The sequence below is a fragment of the Pyrus communis genome, chromosome 11 (genome assembly GCF_041283825.1).
Source record: "Pyrus communis isolate YQ-2024b chromosome 11, ASM4128382v1, whole genome shotgun sequence".
Taxonomy (NCBI): Eukaryota; Viridiplantae; Streptophyta; class Magnoliopsida; order Rosales; family Rosaceae; genus Pyrus; species Pyrus communis.
The window spans coordinates 15,505,168-15,527,907 of record NC_142575.1 but is presented as its reverse complement, the minus strand read 5'-3'; the positions used below and the strand labels follow the sequence as shown (position 1 = coordinate 15,527,907).

Here is a 22,740-nt window from a genome sequence, read left to right as displayed (position 1 = left end):
TCCCGTCCCGTCCCATTCCGTTCCGTCCCGTCCCATCTGCATACCAAACGATACCTAACAGTGGTAATGGTAATGGTGGCATAAGAAGTTAAGGTTTGTAGTGGTAGGTGGGGGTGGTCACTTTGTTCTCTAAGGACAAAATGTCTAGAAGGATAAATAATGTCACTTTTAAAAATTAATGAGTGCATTATAGGAATTTAAAATATTCATTAAAGGTTCAACTCCGCTTTTTCTTAAAGCAGTTTTTAAAAGCAACCTACATGCTACTTTTAAAAGTTGCAGTCTTAAAGCCATTTCTCATAAAATAGGCAGGATATTTTATTTTTACCAAAACATTTTTTTACTGCTTAACTTTAAAGAGAAATAACTTTTAGTAAAAAAAGGTAATACCAAACTGGGCCGAAGTCCTCGAGAATAAGTCCATCCCACTCCTAAAAATAACTTAAGTCCATCTCGAGTGCTTGTCATGTTAGAATATGAGCTTTAAGTGCAGGTGTATTTTTGCTGAATGTTTGAGTTCAAATTGGTTTATAAAGGTCTTATTGGAAGAGGTTTATTTGTTCAACTTTTATAAATGATTGAAATTGGGAATGAATCTTGGCTACTCACTTATATTAAAACTAAGAGACAATGTTAGTTTCCTCTAAGTATTCTAGTAGGAGAATTGTAGAGATTGTCTGTCTATATAAAGGTGGCATCGATCTATTCTCACATAAATTTAACCGGCTCATTATTGAACTAAAATCTATTGTTAATTGAGCATTAAGAATATGATAGAGAGGAGCAGGTTATCGTTGAACATCATAGCTTCATGGCTTCTTCATCGTATTTTACAAGTCATATTATTCTTAGCATTTGCTTAAACATAAATTTAATCCGCTCATTATTGAACTAAAACCTATTGTTAACTGAGCATTGAGAATCTAATAGAGAGGAGAAGGTCAGCTTTGAACAGCATAACTTCATGGCTCCATCGTATTCTACAGGTCATATTATCCTCCAAGTCGAGCCATCTATTTTGTCTAAAGTGTTATATCTTTACTTGCTACCATATTACTCAACGGGTATCGAAATGAACTCGAGTTGTTCTCGAGGGCGTCTCAAGCAATGAGAACTAAATGATCTATGTCATCGCAAGGAAGATGAGAGATGCGAGCAAGGGGAAGAAGCAATTCTTGGCCACAAAACTTGTTGCTTTTGACAAATCTTGAACAGGAAGAGGCCAATGTCTAGCATCTGATACCATATCTTTCTTCATCCAACTTGGCAACAAAGCTAGCAGTCCAATTCCCATCCCTATCTCTGATCATACCTTCAGCACGGCTCTCATTAGAGCCTATATTTGTTTTTCATTTGTATGCTTCTCTTTTTCTGCAAGGAGACTAGCTACCTTATTTAAACAACATTTTCATACCACCTGATTTGGCAACTAATATGTGAAGCCAAAGTCTGTACATGCATGAAAGATGATATAAATAACTAAAATCAACATGCATGCATGCATGCAACAAAGTATAATAAAGAAAACAAAAATAAACCCCCTTTCAAAGTCATTAATCATGTACGGTTGATTTATTCACTTGTTTTCTCTATAACAAAGTAGAAGCTGGAAGAACCATACCCTTTGAAACAGCACTTTGTTTTTCACAAAGTTATTCATCCAAATGACACTAGTAGCACTACAACAAAAATGGCCACGGCACACAATAAAATATCTGTGCTCTTTGAGGCCAAAAAGCACCAACAATTGTGCCCATAGACCAATAGCAACAATGCAGCTACTATCTTTGTGTCTGTGCCCTCTATGGGCGTCACCATTGATTAGAGAGCACAATATGGCTATTGGTGCTCAAAGGGTTAAGCACAGATAAGGATTTTTTTGAGCCCTGTTTTGACACCTGTGTCAGATGACACTTCAAATTCAAGTTAGCACAATTTTTGTAATTGTGCGCTATGAGTTAAATACAAAAATAAAAAATAAAAATAAAAATAACATCATCGTAACACCTTACAACCTAAAACAAGCATTTGAAAACACCAAATCGGAATAGGAAAATATTGCTTAGTTTCTCTTCTTGACAGATCAGACTCAACCAAGTAATCAACATTATAAATTAAAGAAAAAAACAAGGCAACGATTTCAAACGTATATTATTCCTTTCAACCATTCATCCTTCGGTGAAGGCGTATGTGCTCCACGCGCCATCCTCAGCAGTACCACGCGCGCGATTACGACCGCCGCTTGCAGCTACACCAGGGGTTTTAGAATTCGTTTTGCGTCCTAAACAAAATCATTTTCAGCAATTCAAAAGCCAAAAAAAAAGCTACGAAGGTAAGGATTCAAAATATACCTTCCTTAGGGCCATTGGGCTGCTGGTGATGGCCTAAAATCAGCCTAAAACTCGCGGGCCTCACCGAAAATCTGGGGAATTTCTCCCGAGTTGAAACTGCATCCAACCTTAAACAAATCAGGCATGCAATGCACGAAAACGTCTCTAAACAACCTAAAGAACCTAACTAAGGTGTTTTCGAGACTTACCTATACTAGATTCGATGGAAAATCTCGCCGGGAAGTCAGACCGCGACAGAGCTAGTCACTTCACCACGTCGATTTTGGCTTCTAGAAAGCAAAGAGTAATGGGAGTCCATGGTGACGAGAGGAAGAAAGCTGGTGGTTGCCTCGCCAGAGAACGGCAGTTCCCCTGCCGTGTGTCAAGGAAGAAGCCGAGAGGGAGAGAGAGGAGAAAGAGTGGCAGTGTGGTGTTTGGGTGGTGGCAAGGTTCGCCGGAGTGGTGAATGAGGTGGAGATGGTGTAGCGGTTTTTTTGTGCAATGAGCATAGAGATGGTGAAGGATATGATAGAGAATGGAGTGGAGAAGTAGAGAGAGTTAGTGAGAGAAGGATTGACTAAAGGAGAGACGGAGGAGTGATGCAGTGAAAAAAATAGTGAGTGCATGGGGAAACGTGGAGACCCACGTGGGGGGTCCCACGGAACACCAAAAACCCATCAAAATATTAGTAAAATACCCACATAAAACTCTAGTGCAATGATGATTGTTGATTTTTTATTTTTTATTTTATTTTCTTGGCTTAGTTTTAAATAATTAAGAGTAGGAATAGGACTTGGAAATGTAAAGGATACAAAAACATATTTTTTTATTTAAATATATTCAATTAGAGGGCACAAATGCCTTTATTGTGTGTGTGTAAATTAATAAAATAAAAAAAAATCTCTCTCTAACATTTAAAAGGACATTTCAAATTTTTGTAGGCACAATTACATGACACAAACTAATGTGCTTATCTGTTAGAGGGACATTTGAGATATTTTGGTGCTCAATGGAACTTAAAAAGCACAAATATGTCTTTGTGCTCAATGAAAATGCAAAGGGCACATATCAATTGTGTTCTTAGCCCATTTTTGTTGTAGTGTAGAAAAAACAGCTTGTGCGACGATGACAATTTCATCGCTCAAAGTATGTTTGATCGACGAAACTAGGAACTTGTCGCGTAAATGGTGAAAACTTGACATGACGAAGGATTTTGTCACGCAAGAGGAAGGAAAAAGACGGGTAAGGTAAGTTTTTAGCTCAACAAAAACTGAATGTTTCAGCCAATGTAATTACTGTGGCATTTGCGTGACGAAATCTGCATCGCACAAAGGTCATGTGGTTGTATAAATTGACAAGTTATCTCTCCCTTTTACTCATAGCTTTTTCCCCAAAATCCTTTATTTTCCTTCTTTTCTTTTGCCCCAAACCCCTCATATCCTAGTTCGTACGATGGCCAATTCTGACCCGTACTGTCTGTAAACACTAACAGAACTTGGTTTGATGATGACCCTTACATTTTGGCAAAACATATTTTTTATGTAAATAACCCTAAGGCCGGAAGGGGGTGGAAAGTTGTTCAGAGAATTGATCATAGGAACGTGTATGCTATACTGGACCGAGATCCTAGCGTTGACGACGACGATATCAATGTCCCTGAACAATGTCTAGAATCTTTGATAGAAATTGATGCGGAAACACTTCGGGATAGTAATCTTGTCCAAGAACCATTTCAGACACCAGGAGTAAGAATCATGGTCGAACTCAAAGTAAAAAGTCGCAAAATAATCTGTCGCCATTAAAGCTCTCCTGCGACAAGCTGTTGAACGCTAGGGCTCTCTTCATGCGACTAAATTGAAAGGGCTGATTTAATTGGCTAATGGCTTTTAAGGGTAAACACGTCATTTAAAATGAGCTCATTAATTACATTAAAAAAAAAAAACTTATGCATTGATATATGAATAATTAGTAAACTTTTTAGTGAATTATGGCCAAATTCCCTTTATAGAATTTGGAATGTTTATGGGATAGGAAATCTCAATCCTATATTATAATTAAATTTTGATCCATTGGCAATCCTAAATGATTCTCTTCACCTAAATCCATTTACGTTAGAAATCTTTCTATGTTGGGAACAATTTCCGGTATATCAAGTATAATAATATAATGGTCAAATCGAATAAATAGTCCCTGTAGTTCTAAGGTATTCGGAAAATAGCCCATTTGGTAAAAAAATCGGATTTAAACCCTGTGGTATCTCTCTTCCCCCTCTCTTCCCTTTTGCTTTCGTGTTTTGGATCCCCTAACTCTCTCACCACCCCCTCTCCTCTCGTCTCCTTTGGCCTCACCAATTCATTCTTCTCAGTTTCCCATTGATTTCTTCACCGCCCATGGCTCTCGATTCACGATGGTCATAGTTCTTCAGTATTTATTTCAAAACTTCAAGTAATCTCTAATCTATTCATCCCCAAAATCATGATTTTTAGATGAAAAAATTCACAAATTTTTATTTTTCCCAACACTGGATTCTGGGTTCTTCTCTGTTTCTGAAAATTTGCATATAATTCCATCTAAATTGGCTTCCTGCTGTGATCCAACCCGGAAGCAGCTGATCAAAATTGACTTCCTGCTGTGATCCAACCCACTTGGAAAACAATTTGTGAGAATAAGACACCTTTTCTCAGAGAAGGGGTCTTCCGCCTTGTGATGAGCAGCTTCTTAGCTAGTGCATTTCCTCCTGAGAGTCACAGTGCAAGAGTTGTGTTTCTTGTTTAATCAGTTCCTCCTCAAATGATGGCTTGTGTCAATCAGGTATTCCCATACACAAGTTGGAACAATTAGGCATTCCCATACAAATAAAAATCAACATGTTAAAAATAAAATCCTCCACAATAAAATTGGTGCCATGGGTGAACTGGAATGAAGGTATTTATTGCTACTAAAATATCAATTTTCACCAAATATGAAAGTAAAAGTACAAATTTACCCCTGCACTTAACAAATATTTAATGAAAAAATCACATTGGACTAAATTTACAAACAGACTATACCACAAGGTTTAAGTCTGAATTATTTTACACAAAAACAATCGTCCGAATACCTTAAAACCACATGAACTATTTATCCGATTTTACCTAATATAATTGATTGAAAACTCATAAAAGAGAATTCTAACCTACTATATTATCTAGTGAGCCGTTTTTCTAACACAAAAGATTCTCAATTTACGTGTGCATACAACAAACCACCATATCGATACAAAAACACAAGTCACTGAAACTTGCTCCGCCTGATCACCATTGGACCCCACTTCACCATTTTTTTCCCATTTGCATACAAAATCACCAAAAGCGACAGGCAAAACGACCAACTCCATTACTCACCAACTTTTTAAAAGGCTCACCTCATGACGTGCCTAGACGTCATGTGAGGCTGAGATTGATGGTTGCCGTCTTTGTTTTAAGGGAGTGGGCGGAAGGCGTCGCCGAAGCGGCCTAGGAGCTCCTCAAGGGAATTTTTTTTTTTTTTTTTTTTTTTTTTTGTTTTTTGACTCCCAAACCTAAATTTTGGGTAGGGTTTTAACTGCCTCATACCTCTTCCTTGCACTATCATCTCTTTGCCTTTTTTTCTTCTGATTTTTATTTTTTTATATGATAGATGTGTGTGCTATCTACGTGCATTATTATATGTGTGCTCATTGTGCTTTTCATGTTCTATTATATATATATAATATAATATATGTATATATATGTGTACATGTATTTATAATATATGTGTGTGCTCAGAATGGTTATTGATTAATAATCATCTTCACCTCACGCCTCACGCCTAAACTGGACTATGCTCAAATGTTTCGCTCACGCCCCATGCTTTTAATATATTGCTCATCACCCAATTTCTTTGCCACTTCACTTCCTTTCCCTTCTCACAATTCTCTCGTTTATTAATCACAAACCCTCCAAACGTGTCATCAAACACCGCCATCATTCCAACCTTGCCCTACGAAGAATGCCGCGGCGTTCTCCGCGTCTACAGCGACGGCTCCATTTTCCGCTCTCCCAAACCAAGCTTCGACATCCCCGTCCACGACGACGGCTCCGTTGCCTGGAAGGATGTCGTTTTCGACCCAACCAATCAACTCCAACTCCGCCTCTACAAGCCCGCTGTAACGACACACTCCCCCTCGTCGTTGTCCAAAAAACTCACCATCTTCTTCTACATCCACGGCGGCGGCTTCTGCATCGGCTCGCGCGCTTGGCCCAACTGCCAGAACTACTGCTTTCAGCTCGCTTCCCAGCTCCAATGCGTCGTCGTTGCACCTGACTATCGCCTTGCGCCGGAACACCGCCTCCCGGCTGCCATCGACGATCGCTTCGCGGCTATGAAGTGGCTTCAAGCCCAAGCCGAGGCTGACGATCAGGACACGTGGCTGACTGATGTGGCGGATTTTGGGAACGTGTTTGTTTCGGGTGACTCGGCTGGCGGGAATATTGCTCATAACTTGGCGGTTCAGCTCGGGGCCGGTTCGGTTGAATTGGGGCCGGTTCGGGTGAAAGGGTATGTACTTTTGGTACCGTTTTTTGGTGGGACGGTTTTGACTAGGTCAGAGGCTGAGGGCCCCAAAGAAGCCTTTCTCAATTGGGAGCTCATTGACAGGTTTCAACTTTCAACCTTACCTTCACTTTCTTTTGTGTAATATTATTTATATCATGTTTTTATACCATATTCTTATGCTATATTTCTATACCATTTTAGGTGGTATCTGATATAGATAGTCAAATCAATTGAAAAATTTACAAAACCCAAGGAAAGGAAGGAGAAAAACTCATCTTATACCACAATCATCATTTAATTAACTAGTTTTTCTTAATTATTAGTTTATTAAATAATGAACTAAATTAAAAAAAAATCTGATTAATTCAAATGATGTGGCTGTTCACATCAAATGCCACCTAAGATGGTATGAAAATATGGTATAAATAACATTACTCCTTTCTTTTTGGTTTACAACTGAAGAGATAAAAGTGGGGTGTGTGAAAATTATAAATGGATGTGTAAATAATGTTATTTTTAGTATATTAGAGTAAGTAATATTTAGATTTTTAGACTATGTTAATTGATCGCATAACGTTGATGTTTTTACAATACAACTTATTATATATGATTGTTGATGTAATGTCTATAATATTATTTGGCTTTGCCTTGCTGTTAGCAAACGCAAATGTGGAAGCGGTAAAATAAACACAAGACTTCAGGTGCATGTTGAAATGTTTACATTAGTTGTGTAAGAGCTTGTTTACTAATGGTTTTTTGGTTCAAAAAGGCACTTTTGATGTTTTATGTTTTTATGTATTCATATGGTGATTGTATTAAATACATATATATTCATATAAATTAGATGTGACAATTAGATGATAATAGTACTAAATACATGTAAGTATTGGAGTCAATTCTAAACTTAAACTAAACAATGGTAATTAAATTAAAAAAGAAAAGAGGTTTGTGTATGAGAAAATTAAGATTAAGCATGCATGCAGGTTTTGGAGGTTGTCAATACCAATTGGAGAGGACAGAGATCACCCACTTGTGAACCCATTTGGGCCAAATAGCCGGAGCCTAGGAGTGGCTTTTGATCCGATCCTAGTGATTGTAGGTGGAAGCGATCTGCTCAAAGATCGAGCTCAAGATTACGCAGATAGGCTCAAAAATTGGGGAAACAAGATTGATTGCGTGGAATTTGAACGACAGCATCATGCTTTCTTCACCATCCAACCCAATTCCCAACCTGCAAAGGAGTTGATGTTATTCATCAAACGATTCATTGCTCAAAATTCCACTTGCTGCTAAGACATGCATTGCAGCTATGGCGGCCATGGATCTAAGATTCTAAAACAACAAAAAAGCTTTAAAGTAGTTGGACATTTGATAAACTATTTTTTTAAAGGGTTGTGAGTATGTAAAGCAGTGTAAAAATGTTTGGCAAATTTTAATGTAAAAGTGATATAATTGTGAACCCACCATCCCTTAATGTAGATAATATTGTTTGTTTAAAAAAAAAATCATATATTTGTATGTAATGACAAAAATAGACATGATAGCATGGTGATGACGATGACGAGGACAATGGTTGTGATGGTGGTGATGATGGTGCCAATAAGGGGGTGTGGTGGTTAGGCTGTAGAGGTAACAATGGTGGTTGGGAGTGGCGACAAGAACGATGATGGTGGTTGTGGTTGTGGTTTGGTGACAGTAGTGGTGGTAGTGTTTTATGGCGGTGGTGGTGATGAGGTGGCAACCACAATGGTAGTGGCAGTTGTAGTGGTGGCTGATATGGTTGTGGTGAGGTGGTGATATAGTAAAACAACTTTTAGTGTGAAAAAAGTAATACCAAACTGGGCCTTCGAGAATAAGTCCATCCCCTCCCCGAAAATAACTCAAGTTCGTCTCGAGTGCTTGTCATGTTAGAATATGAACTTTATGTGTAGGTGTATTTTGGCCGAATGTTTGAGTTCAAATTGGTTTATAAAGGTCTTATTGGAAGAGGTTTGTTTGTTCTAATTTTATAAATGATTGAAATTGGGAATGAATCTTGGCTTACTCACTTATATTAAAATTGTGAGACAATATTAGTTTCATCTAAGTATTCTAGTAGGAGAATTGTAGGGAGTGTTTGTCTATATAAAGGTGGCATCTAGTCTCACATAAATTTAACCGGCTCATAATTGAACTAAAACCTATTGTTAATTGAACATTAAGAATTTGATAGAGAGAAGGTCTCTTTGAACATCATAGCTTCATGGCTTCTTCATCGTATTTTACAGGTCATATTATTTTTAGCATTTGCTCAAACATAAATTTAACCGGTTCATTATTGAACTAAAACGTATTGTTAATTGAGCATTGAAAATCTGATAGAGAGGAGAAGGCCAACTTTGAACAGCATAGCTTCTTGGCTTCATCGTATTTTACAGGTCATATTATTCTACGAGTCGAGCCATCTATTTTGTCTAAAGTGTTATATATTTACTTGCTACCATATTACTCGATGGGTGTCGAAATGAACTCGAGTTGTTCTCGAGGGCGTCCCAAGCAATGAGAACTAGATGATCTATGTCATCACAAAGAAGATGAGAGATGCAATCACGGGGAAGAAGCAATTCTTGACCACAAAACTTGTTGCTTTAGACAAATCTTGACGAGGAAGATGCCAAAGTTCAACGTCTAGTACTATATCTCCTTCATCCAACTTGGCAACAAAGCTAGCAGTCCAATCCCATGCACGCACGCACGCACGCACGCACGCATGCATGATGATATTAACAACTAAAATCTACATGCATGCACGAGTGCAACAAAATAAGAGCAGAAGCGCGATGAAGAAAGCAAAAATAAAGCCCCTTTCAAGGTCATTAATCTTACGGTTAATTTACTCACTTGTTTTCTCTTAAACAAAATATAAGATGGAAGAACCATACCTCTTGACGCAAGTACACTTACTAAACAAGTACTCATCATCCTTCGCAAAATGATTTAACTGAATGAAAAATTTCCCTTGATTATTCTAACACAAAATGATCACTTTGATTATTCACATCACAAGTACTCATCATCCTTCTAAACTTTTGGTCCGAATAAAATTTCTCTTAATTATTCTAACCCAAAATGATCACTTTAATCTTAAAATAGGGTGTGCAAAGTAAGGATAGCCAATGAGAATATAATGACTTTTTTGCCAAAGAAAAAGAGTAGGACCGCTTTGCTCTGTATTTGAATGGACTTTCACGATAATTTCGTTTTTGGCTATATTTTTTTAACAAGTGTAATGCTGTAATGTTAGGTAGGTTAAATTTGTGAACAAAATTTGTAAAATTAAATGTTGTGTCACCAATAAGAAATAAACATGTTAATCTAGTTGACGAAATTTAGTCTATGAATTTACACTCTCTTTGGATATGGAAATTTAAGATTACTAAGAAATTTTAAAATGACGGAAATCAATGTTTGTCAATTTATAAATTCTAACATTTTTCCCCCACAGTGATTGACTTAAAAATAAAATCTCACCACATATTTGATTTTAGTGAGAATAAAACCTAAAATCTTTCACGGGCTTCGTGAACATTTTGATTCTAGAATTCAACTGTCCAAATACTTGTATAACTGAGATCATCCAGAACGTCCATCAAAACCAGTATTTACCGTCCGATCGCCTCTCCCAAATTCAAATTCAAATTCACTTTCACCCTAACCCGTCCCCCCCAAAATTCAAATCGACTTCTCCAATCTGGTCATCTCCCCTCTGCTCCCACACCAACACCTCCATCTCCACTCCCTGACCCGAACCACTCACTTTGCTCCGACCCGAAATGCCGTTCTTATCGGACACCGCCAGCGCCATCAAGACCCGCTTCGGGTTCCACGACCACTCTTCAGACCCTGTCCGGGGCACTCCCAGTCTCCACAAATCCGCTTCCAAAGAGAGTTTCTCGGCGCTACGGAGCATCGGAGACTGGGACGACGATGATGACGACAGAAAAGCCAGTGCCGCTACGACTTCCTCAAACCAAAGCTTCGAGTTTCATGAAGACCCTTCCTTTTGGAAGGACCACAACGTGCAGGTACCTTATACAAAGAAACATTAGTTCTGTGGAATTTTTTCGAAATTAATTTTATTTCTTCCAAATGCAGGTTAATTTGTGCTTATAATCTCATATGCTTCTCCGATTCGTATTAGTTTTGATGTAGTTTTGAGGTTCCTAAATCTCGAAATCATATTTTTAGCCTTTTGTTTTAGAATTGAAGCGCTTAGAGTAAATTTGTTTTGGTTAGGTTATTATTCGGGTTCGTCCGCTTAGCAGCGCTGAAGTATCAGTGCAAGGCTATGGCAAATGCGTTCGACAAGAGAGCTGTCAGACAATTACTTGGACTGGCCATCCAGAGTCACGGTTTACTTTTGACATTGTTGCAGATGAGACTGTTAGCCAGGTTAGTTATATCATTTGGCTGTGCTTCTTCATTTTTGCGGCCTTTTGTTTTCATCGGGCGTGTGCTTTATTGAGGTTTGTCATATGCAGGAGCAATTGTTCAAAGTGGCCGGATTGCCGATGGTGGACAACTGCATGATAGGCTATAATAGCTGCATGTTTGCTTATGGCCAAGTGAGGGTTCAACATTTTTTTTTTCCATAATAAAAGTTATTCTTGTTTATGTGCGTATGTTCTCGGTGATTAGTTTGTCTTTGAAAGTATATTTGGAGGTTGGAGGATGTGTTTTCATATGACTTTAACTGTGTCTATGCAGACTGGAAGTGGGAAGACCCACACAATGCTTGGAGATATTGAGGGAGGTACCCGAAGGCACAGTGCCAATTGCGGGATGACACCTAGAGTGTTCGAATACTTGTTCTCAAGAATTCAAAAGGTGTGTGACTTGTAGAACTAGTGGTATAGTTTTGAAGCTGCAACATTTTTATGGGGCAATTTTTCAGTATTGGTCCCAGCAATTTTTCAGTATCAAATTAAGAAATCCACCTAACTCAAAAAACAGTCATCTTTAATCTAGCATGAGTATAAGGTTGGCTACATGACTCACTTTCCACCATTTAGTACTATTCAAAGCTGACAGTTAGATGGGAGTTGCACATCGATTCTTATGTATGTTTAATATTCATTACAAGATACTAATGCATCCTTCTTTGTTTATTGTGGTGTACCAGGAAAAAGAGGGTGGCCGAGATGAGAAATTAAAGTTTATATGTAAATGTTCTTTTTTGGAAATATACAACGAACAAATTTTAGACCTTTTGGACCCTTCATCTAACAACTTGCAGGTAAAGATCACATACAACAGAGAGTTTTCTGTTTCTACGGTATCAATAAAAATATAATATATGACTTCGTTGTGAATATCATGAGCATATTGCAGATCAGAGAAGACATAAAGAAAGGAGTTTATGTGGAAAATCTCAAAGAGGTTGAAGTGACAAGTGCTCGAGATGTTATCCAACAACTTATTCAAGTATATAAGACCTCTTCTCAATGTTCTTATATCATTTAAGCTTTAAACATTTGAATTAGTCATTTGTATAATAGTGCTTTCCAGTCATTCTGTGAATCTTTAATGTTGTATTTTGATTGATAGAACAGTTTGTCTTTATCTCATGCCAAATTTGTGGGCACTTACTTTTCTGCAGTGAATTTGCATTATTTACCAAACTTCATTTTGTTACAGGGTGCAGCTAACAGAAAGGTAGCTGCTACTAATATGAATCATGCTAGCAGTCGGTCTCATAGTGTATTTACATGCATCATTGAGAGTAAAGTGAGTGAATTCTCTGTTTTCTATTTACATTTTCTTACAAAAGTTCAATATTTTGGCTTACTCTTCTTCTTTCTTTTCCAAGTTTTGGTTAGTTTGAGATTTTAATTGATCTTTTGTTATCAGAGGGAATGCCAAGGAGTAGCTCACCATCGTTTTGCTCGGCTTAATCTTGTTGACTTAGCAGGATCTGAAAGGTAAATGTGAATCTTCAATTTTATTTACAAGGAAAGGGGTTGGTGGTAAATAGAAAGATGTTATTGAGTGTTCAACCTGCCTCTATATGTAGTAATAAAAGGGAAAGGAAGAGATATGATAAAATGTATGCTGTAAGAAGCTAGTTTCTACTCAGTTCTTTGCTCTTTTTGATAAAGTGTGAATCTCTGGGGAAGTATGACTCACCATATCTATGCATTGCTCCCAGTATCCATACCGGAAATACTTCATCATTCATTCGGTGCCCGCAGTGAATATAAGTGTCCAGTTTATTGATATGTCTATGTGTTCATGGCAGGCAAAAGAGCTCTGGAGCTGAAGGTGAGCGTCTAAAGGAAGCAACAAATATTAACAAGTCTCTTTCAACATTGGGGTATGTTTTCTCTAATCTTTAGCCTTTTGTGGTTAAAAAAAATCCTAAAGATTTGGTTATCGTTGTTGCCAAGTGCTAAATAAATTAAAAATTCATTTTGTTGAAATTCATTTTATATTTTCAGACTTGTGATTATGAATCTGGTAAACATGTCCAATGGGAAGTCACTCCATGTTCCATACAGGGATTCAAAGCTTACATTTTTGCTTCAGGTAACTTGTGATATTATTTTAAAATGCTATCAATTTCAGTTAGTTCTCATTTGTGTATATATGTGGTTAGTATTATAGAATAGTATAAGAATTATATGTTTGATAACATCATGTATTTGTGGGCTACAAATTTGGGTGTTGTAAGCCTAGTTGTTTGAAATTCTGAATTTCTTGTATAATCTGGATGTGTGTAGCATAAAAAACTTCATATTGTTTCCTTTTCAGGATTCTTTAGGAGGGAATTCAAAGACAACTATAATAGCAAATATTAGCCCTGCTAGCTGGTTAGTAAATCTCTTTTTCTTACACTTCTCTCATTTTACTTTCCTTTTATACCATATAATCATAAGCTATGTTATGTATCTATGCTAACTATGTTTTGCAGTTCCTAGGGGTCATTGGTTGCGAAGCCCTGTTTTATGTTTTAATTTTGATCTTGTAGATTTCTTGTTGTTGTACATTACATTTTCAAGTTTATTTACGACATAATCAATTACGTTTAGTGTCTTATGTGGGTTTTTGCAGCTGTTCGTTGGAGACACTGAGCACTTTGAAGTTTGCACAGCGCGCTAAATTCATTAAGAACAATGTATATTAGTTTTTTTCTTTTCTTTTCTGCATGTACATTCTTAGGTATTCGTTTTGCTGCTTTGAACATTTTGGTAAATAATTAGATGAGCAGAACATAAAATACATGACTTATTATTTACATTCTTCTGGTATTTGAACATTGAGAATTTTGGTACTACTTTATTTCTCCAAGTGGGAAAAAAGATTTATGTCAGTTATTGTTCCATGTTTACTCAGGCAATTGTGAATGAGGATGCATCTGGAGATGTCATTGCCATGAGGGTGCAAATTCAACAACTCAAGGTATAATGTTTGATCTTCTCTGTGTTTGGGGACTACCACATTGCCAATATTTTTGTCATATAGATTATGTTTGCTAATTATTGCCTTTCTTGCTTCGATATCTTTCGTGAAAGATTATGTTGGGGATTATAGCTTTACTGGTTTATTCATTATAAAATGCATGGCTTCACAAACACCTTAATAGGAGCCGTCATAAAACTACTGATAAACATGGTATAATTAATATATTAAGATAACTTTACACTGAATGTTGATTTTGCATAAGGTAATGGAACACTAAGGATACCGCTGAAAGGCTATCTTGCAGCTTGTTTAATAGAATCACTTCCTAGCAGTGTTCTAAAAGTCCCTGCCTAGGCGCTAGGTGGTTGGCCACTGCCTTGTGAAAGATTATGTTAGGTGCCCACGTAGGCGAGCCTAGATGGGTCTAGGTAGACTGGCGGTTTTTGACCTTTTTTTCCTTTCTTTAGAAAATGGTTTAGGGTTACATTTTATGTTTTTAATAAATTGTAACAGACTTGTTGGATACTTAGATGAACACATTATATGCTTGTTCCCTATGTTCTCAATATGTCTAGTACTTTATAATTTATACATCATTCTATGTTGCAATTTATGTTTCCCAATACAATTATGTATTATAAGTAGACACTTATTTGTGTCATATAATAAATTTAATTAAGATAATAAAAACCGCCTAGGCCCCGCTTAGTCCCCTAGGCGCTAGGCCCCTTCCCGCCACCCGAGTAACACCTAGTGCCTTGGGGAACATTTCTTTCTAGATTCAAACTAGACAAACTTCACTCAGTTAGCACTTTCTATCATAACAACGAGTATACCTTCATTTATTCTCAGAAAGAAGTATCCCACTTGCGAGGACTGGTCAATGGAGGAACAGGAAATCAGGACAATGATATGTTAGCTGTGAGCTTTCCAGGATCTCCAGGATCTTTTAAGTGGGAAGGACCTAATGGATCATTTAGTCCATTCACTTCTGGAAAGAGGACATCTCAGGTTTGTGCGTTTCTTTACGACTTGTATAGTTAAAAATTTGAAAATGTGTCTTTTAAAATTTCTTAATAAATAAATTCATTGGATTTTCAGAAAAAAGACTATGAAGTTGCCCTTGTTGGGGCTTTCAGGAGGGAAAAGGACAAAGACATTGCATTGCAGACGTTGGCTGCGGAAAGCCAGGCAGCTTTGCAGCTGGTATGCTGAAAATATTGTCCCTTGTTATATTTTAGAGTTCCTTATGTATTGAAGTTTCAGATTCCTTGGTTATTTCACAAAAAGATTTTTCGATTTGTCATGATTTATAATTCCATATCGTAAACTGATTTTGGATATGGCTTGTACAGTCAAGCCATTATGTTTTAGTTTTGTTTAGTTTTGGCCAATATATCAAATTTAACTATCTTCAGTTATTAAAGATTCAAATTTTATTACTGAAATAAATACTGGTGGTGAACCAGGCCAAACAAAGAGAGGATGAAATACAAGGACTGAAGATGAGGCTACGGTTTCGAGAAGCTGGAATAAAAAGGTTGGAAGCGGTTTCCTGTGGAAAGATCTCAGCCGAGACACACTTACTAAAAGAAAAGGAGGAGTATTTGAAAGAAATTGAGGTCCTACGAGCCCAAGTTGATCGTAACCAAGAAGTGACCAGGTTCGCAATGGAAAATTTGCGGCTGAAGGAGGAAATCAGAAGGTATCTCTTTGTTCTTATTAAGCCATGCGAGCCATCTTTTATCATAAGATACAGTTCTTCCAGCTGGTCTCCTACGGTTGTGGAACGAATCAAGATACACTATTTTTCAGGGTCTTAAATTGATGTAAAATCATCTTGATTCTATCTAAAGAGCCTAAAAATGTATCAGTTTCAGAAACCCCCGTTCACTTACATCATCCATTTTTACATTTAAATGCTATATTAATTACTTTGTTGATTTTTGTTCTATTAGTCTTATATGTTGAATAATTTCTCTAAAATTTACTGGTGCCATTTTTTTATTGCTTATTTACATTTCGATAGGTTGAAGTCATTTTACGAGGAAGGTGAACGAGATATAATGAATGAACAGATCATGGTGTTACAAAACAAGGTAAAGAAATCGCCTAGTGTGCAATTGTTTGGCTTTAATAATTTCTCCTTTGTCTTTTCCACTGATATGAACATTCTTCTTGCATACATGCAGTTATTAGAAGCTCTTGACTGGAAACTCATGCATGAGTCAGAGCCCTCAACAGTTCAGGTATTCCATGCAGTTCTTTTTTTTTAAAGTTTGAAGGTTGACAGAGGAATTTATCTTAACATATTTTCAAATCATTTATACTGTAGGATACAAACCAAGATGTGGTGATGGAAGGTCAAAATGATGATAATATGCTGATTTCCAATCAGGTGAGCTGCAACCTATTTCCTACTTTTCCAATGAAGCTTAATCTCTTATTGCTTTTAAATGGTTAGTTTCCGAGTTGTATTTTTTACATACCAAATGTGAGATACCTTAATGTGAGAGTTGTTTGTCTCAATAACTTGTTGAACTGGAAAGTAACATCAGCGACATGGTGAGCAAAGTCTGACATCAAATTAATTTTTTACTATGACCTTATTTTAACATCTAATCATCTTGCATCTGCATCATGTTGTTCGAAGAGCATTGAACTACATTAACTTTCAATTAAGATTTATAGTTCCTGAAGAAATGGTTATGTTTGCGTCCCAAATTCAATGAAATACTATATATTTTCTTTTTAAAATTTGAATTTTTGGATTGGAGGTGCTTGAGTGATTGAGTGTCACGCTAAAAGATGTTGGATTGGAATTCAAGTTGCGCCATATTGTACCCTCTCTGCTTTTATTTTCGTGTTCGTTGCTTTTTCTCGTATTTGATGTTTCTTTTTCTTTTACATCTATGTGAACAGGAACAAGCATCACCTTGGCAGTCTTCAATTAAGGAGGAGAATGAATTTCTCCGTATGCAGGTAAAACATGTAAAAAACATTTTGAGCTTTATTTCCGATAGAAGTGGTTTCATATTTGATGATAAATTGTTCATGGCAGGCCATTCACAACCAGTCAGAAATGGACACACTCCAAAAGAAACTAGACCTCTGCCTTGAAGAGAAAGAGACTTTGGAAAGGTGATAGTTTAGTAGTTTTCTATTGCGAGGTTTTACTTTTTTGTGAAATATTCTGCAAATCCTTGGGTGTTAATTTTTTAGTGTAATGAGATTAGGTTTCTACTCTATAACAAGTGGCTTAACATTGCAGGAATATCAATGATTTGATGACAAAACTTGAAGAAGAGAGATCGTCGAGACCAATGAAAGAAAACACACATCAAGTTGAGCTTCCTTCATCCTCAGCTGATGTGCCGATTATGAACTTCAGTGATCAATTGGAACTGAAGACAATGGTTGATGCCATTGGTGCTGCAAGTCAAAGAGAAGCTGAAGCTCATGAAACAGCAATAATCCTGTCCAAAGAAAATGATGAACTGCGTATGAAGCTTAAGGTTTTGATTGAAGATAACAATAAACTCATTGAATTATATGAAGGGGCGACTTCAGAGACTGGTTACAGAAATATTAACAAATCTGAATGTGCTCATGATGGCACCAAACGCCACAGTAATGGTGGTGGTTTTGTAGAACTTGCCAAAGAAAAGGAGGCTGAGATGAATAAAGTGGTTGAGAATTTAGAGCATCAACTTGCGGATTTGCATGAAGAAAACGAGAAACTAATGGGTTTGTATGAAAGAGCCATGCAAGAGAGGGATGAACTCAAAAGGGTGCTTGCATCTGGTGGACAGGAAAAAGTTAAAGCTAAAGGAGAATTTGATTCCCTAAAGAAGCTTGTGGATGTGCTTGCTTCTGATGGAGGTGCATCTCCTATGTCTCTGGAGGGAAAGAATTTTATTGGCGATAATGGTCTTTCTGGTTCTGATGGAGGACCAGTCCCAGTGGAGGAATTTGGTTTCTGTGGATCGAATGTGCAAACTGGGTTCAGCCATATATCTGACGAAGTGAAAGCGGATATTGAAGCAAGTGGTGGCTCAAAATCTGTGCTTGATATGGCCGGTCTATGTACCGTTAACACTGAGGGGGGTTCAGGAAATGAGGCTGATGTTGGAATTGCGTCTGACATGGAACTGGACATGTCAGATCTCACCACAGTAAAGCTTTCAGAAGATCTCAATTTGGCCAGAATGAATCTGGAAAGAGCAGATGAGCAACTTCTAGATTCTGCAAAAACAGTTGCCGTATTTGGTTGCATGGAGAAATTAATTTTAGAGGTTGGCAAACTGTCAAGAGAAATTGAAGCAACGGAAGGTGAAATTCAGGTCAAGCAGCAGCTTTTTGAATCCTATGAACTCCTCTCTGAAAAACTGAAAGAAAACAGCACTCTAATTGACAAAAAGTTGTCAGCTCTCAAGTACTCCCTATCTAGCTTTTCTTCCTCAGTTGTTTACTTTGAGCAGCGAGAAGCTCGGGCAAGAGCAAGGGTAGCAGCTTCGACATCTTATCTGGATCAAAAGAACGGGGAATTGGTCTTCCTACAAACACAAAAGGATGAAATAGCTGCTGAACAGATGAAAATGCAACAATCTGAGGTCGAACTAAAGAAAAGTCTTGCATGCCTCAAGTCAAAGCTGGATGATGAAAATAAAAAACAAGAGAATGAACAGGTTCTCTTTGCGATAGATAATGTTGACAAGACAGACCCCTCACAGAAAAATTGGCATTTGGGAGGTAAAGCTACCGAGTTACTGAAGTCCGCGGAAGAGAAAACTAAACTACAGACAGAGATGAAACTATGTCGAGAAAATATTGGAGTCACGAGAAGGGAACTTGAGGATCTGAACCGGAAGTTTGGGAAGGTAGATAGTGAGCTGGTAGCTGTACAAGTGGAGATGCAGAAAGCTGTGAAGTCAGTGGGAGAGATGGAACTTGCACTCGAGAATGTAATGAAGGAGAAAGAAATGCTGTTGGAAGTAAGTGATAACGGAATTACTGAAATTGAAAGCCTGGTTATTGAGTACCAGCAGCATTTGTTTGAATCGGAATTGAAGGAGGCAGAGTCAAAGATTTTGGAGGAAGATTTGCAGACTGAATTACGAAAGTTGGAAAAGCTGCGCAAAGAAAGGGTTTTAGCGGCTGGGAAGACAATGCAGTTGTTGGACACGAGGTCTCATCCATGCTTGTTATCAGAAAAGATGGCGGAAGAGCTTCAGAGTGTTACGAAATATGTTGTAGAGGCAAAGTCATTGCTGCTAGGTGAGGCCAATTCAACTGTCAGTTGAAACCCGATCGAAAACTACTTCAACAAAAAGATGCTTTGACTGTTACACTTGTAATTAGGAATCACTCCTCTTTTCTGTTTTGTATGAGCCAACAATATTGTCTACTGCTTCATTTCAATTTTTGTTGTTTTTCTTGTTAAGTCAGTCCATCTTCCAAATTAGAGTGTTCAAACTTCAACAGCAGGAGTGAAAAACATTTGTTTTATCAGTGATTTTGTCAATGAACCTGTAAAATACATCTTTAATTAGTCTCTCCCGTGCGTAAAATAAATCTTGTAAAAAACTTTCTCACAACCTTGAGAAAAATACGAATTCTCCTAACCTCTTTGTTAGCACATATTCGGTTCGTTGGAACATCATTGGATTGGCAAACGGCAACATATTCAGATTGGGTGTACATCACTAGACCATAGAACTAATTTGTCTGGGAGTACCTTTAGTTTAGTGAAACAACACTTCTTCTAGTTGGGTCAATTATCTAAGTCTCAACCGATGGAGAATCTTTGATTTTTTTGCCAAAAGGCCACTTTATTAGCTTTCCTAGGGAAGTGAGGTGTTCTATGATCGAGTTTGGCATTCATATGGCTTAACAACATTCATGATAAAGACACTCATCTTTTTTGAGTATCTTTGTTCTTACAACCATACCAATTTGACGCACTTATATTCCAAAAAATATAGTTGAAGTTGCCGAACCTGGTGTAGAAGATCTTGAACTTCGTGGGGAATTCAACAACCTTGTTTTCAGGTTATAGAACCCTAGGCCGAGATGCGTTCCTTCCCTAGCTGTAGTCACTAAGTGTAGAAATCAGCAACGCATTCGACACTACCACCACATATATTCTACTCAACCGACCAATCTCGATCGCGAGTTGGCATGCCTGCATTCACAAGAATGATGTAGTTAGCTCAATAGTTGCTCAGTATGCTCTCCATGTAAGTGTTGTAATTTTTATGATCAACAAATCCACATCAAACATATACAGATCACTACAGTAGACATAGTGCAGTTTTGAGAGTGAACCACTTAAACTGTATTGTGTATCACATAGTACAAAATTATCGTAGTTTAGTAGCTCAAGTAAGGTCGTTTTCCACAGGGATTGAATGAATAATTTATGTTAAAAAAAATCTTAATTAATTATTTGAAAACAAAATTTAAAAAAGGTTGATTTAATGACCTAAAATATTAAAAACTAATTTAATTAAAAACAATTAAATAAATTGGGAAAGTAAAGAAAACAAAAGAAAATAGTTTGAAAAATCTATTTAAGTACTAGGGTTCCGCCATCACCTTAACAATTCTACGTAGTTTTTCTAATTACTTATGACTTACACATGCATATTTTGAAGGTTAGGTTTTCCTAATGTATATCCTACTTGGAAGCTCCAATATAAAATGTATATCTAACATGCAAATTTTCAAAGTATAACTTATGAATTAGTGCCTAAACATCGATAAATAGAAAAGGCTCTACTATGGGATTAATCTTCACCATGTCCATTTGTTTTAACGTTTAAAATAAGCTATGGATATTAACATAAAAACAAAAAATTTGATTGACAAAAAATTAAAACGAAAATTTTCTTATTTCCCACCCCTAAACTTAATCACACTTTGTCCTCAAGATGTGGAAAATAAAACAAAAATAATACATAAATTTTAACTTGACTAGAAAGAATACGACACAAAGAAAGAAATAAAACATAAAATAAAACAGAATACAAAATAAGAAACAAAAAAAAAACTAAAAAAATAAAGGGAATGGACACACCTGGGTTTGAAGACAAGACTTAGAGCTGGGGAAAGGCACTGGAAACAAAACAAAAAAATAAGGCACAAATTTGGCAGGCACTGGGATCGAACTCGTGACCTGGGAGCATGAGTCAGAGGTGTTGGGCTTTGCACGTGCAGGAGCACTTGTGTGACAAGCGGATGTAACAACATCATTCTTCATTTCCAACCTAAACCTTAGCCGTTGAGAGCTCATAACCTCGAGCCCAACGCCAAGGGCACTCTCTCTCTTACTTCCTCATCGTTTCTTCTGGAGTTTATGAGTATGTCAAACCCTAATCCCCATTGCTCTTCTTCGCTCATCTCTGAAACCTTTAAAATCACAGCCCCAACCCTCACTGAAAAGTAAGAATCCTTATTCTGTCTGAAAATTTTATGGTCCATTAGCATTTAATGGTGCAAATATGTGAAACCTCATGCATGTGTTGGTCCGATAGGATAGGGTCACACTGAGTGAGTATATGAGACATTTAAATAGAATTCAAACTCCTCAAGGTCATGACACACCACAAAGATTTGGTTGAGCATATATGGCGTTGAGAAGGAAAACGTTGATGATGGATAATCTTAAGTGTATTAATGTGTTAGTGTTGGTGTATTAATGTGCTATGTTGGTGTACTAATGTGTTCTTGTGTTAAATTTAAGTATGCTACGTTGTTATTTTATGTAACAATTTTAAGTGTACTATGTTGGTATAATAAATCGAAGCGTCTTCTTGTGACAAGTCTTTTGGCTTATTAATTATCGTGTGTATTAAATTTATGGCTTATTAATTATTGTTTCTATTAATCTAGATGTATTCAATAATTATTGTACTTATTGTTGCACATTGATGTACAATAGATGTCTTCAATAATTCAAACGGCTTTCAATAATTTTGACAACATACTAGACAAAAGACTTGTCACAAGAAGACACTTCAATTTATTACTAGAAAATATCAACATAATACACTTAAAATTATTACATAAAATAACAACATAACACACTTAAATTTAACACAAGAACACATTAGTACACCAACATAGCACATTAATACACCAATACTAACACATTAATACACTTAAGATTATCCATCATCAACGTTCTTCTTCTTGACACCATATATGCTCAACCAAATCCTTGCGGAGTGTGTCATGACATTGAGAAGCTTGAATTCTATTTAAACTTCTCATATACGCACTCAGTGTGACCCTATCATGTCGGGTCTCGTATGTGGTTGCAGTGAGATATTCAACATTTCTTGCCATAGCTCTTGCATATGTTGGTTGGTCATCATCCACATCTTTGTCAAAATCTTCTTTAATTTCTACGTAC

The 22,740-nt window shown here is 36.9% G+C and overlaps 1 protein-coding gene and 1 pseudogene across 2 annotated transcripts; both read left to right on the top strand.

Annotated features, from left to right (window-relative positions):
* The first annotated feature begins 2,553 nt into the window (after positions 1-2,553).
* Positions 2,554-8,345, top strand: LOC137742969 (strigolactones hydrolase CXE15 pseudogene; annotated as a pseudogene). The gene is made up of 3 exons (XR_015953584.1): positions 2,554-2,779; positions 6,226-6,986; positions 7,868-8,345. The product of XR_015953584.1 is annotated as a strigolactones hydrolase CXE15 pseudogene (transcript).
* A 2,226-nt stretch (positions 8,346-10,571) lies between these two features.
* On the top strand, positions 10,572-19,835 carry LOC148692952 (kinesin-like protein KIN-12E). The gene is made up of 22 exons (XM_088679783.1): positions 10,572-10,948; positions 11,160-11,315; positions 11,405-11,488; positions 11,631-11,750; positions 12,046-12,159; positions 12,255-12,347; positions 12,561-12,650; positions 12,774-12,844; positions 13,162-13,236; positions 13,361-13,448; positions 13,674-13,732; positions 13,974-14,037; positions 14,256-14,321; positions 15,177-15,335; positions 15,426-15,530; positions 15,794-16,029; positions 16,354-16,423; positions 16,517-16,573; positions 16,660-16,722; positions 17,247-17,306; positions 17,386-17,465; positions 17,596-19,835. Exons 1-22 carry the CDS (start codon positions 10,697-10,699, stop codon positions 19,625-19,627), a joined length of 4,194 nt encoding a protein of 1,397 aa, XP_088535909.1. The 5' UTR covers positions 10,572-10,696; the 3' UTR covers positions 19,628-19,835.
* The last annotated feature ends 2,905 nt before the right edge of the window (positions 19,836-22,740 follow it).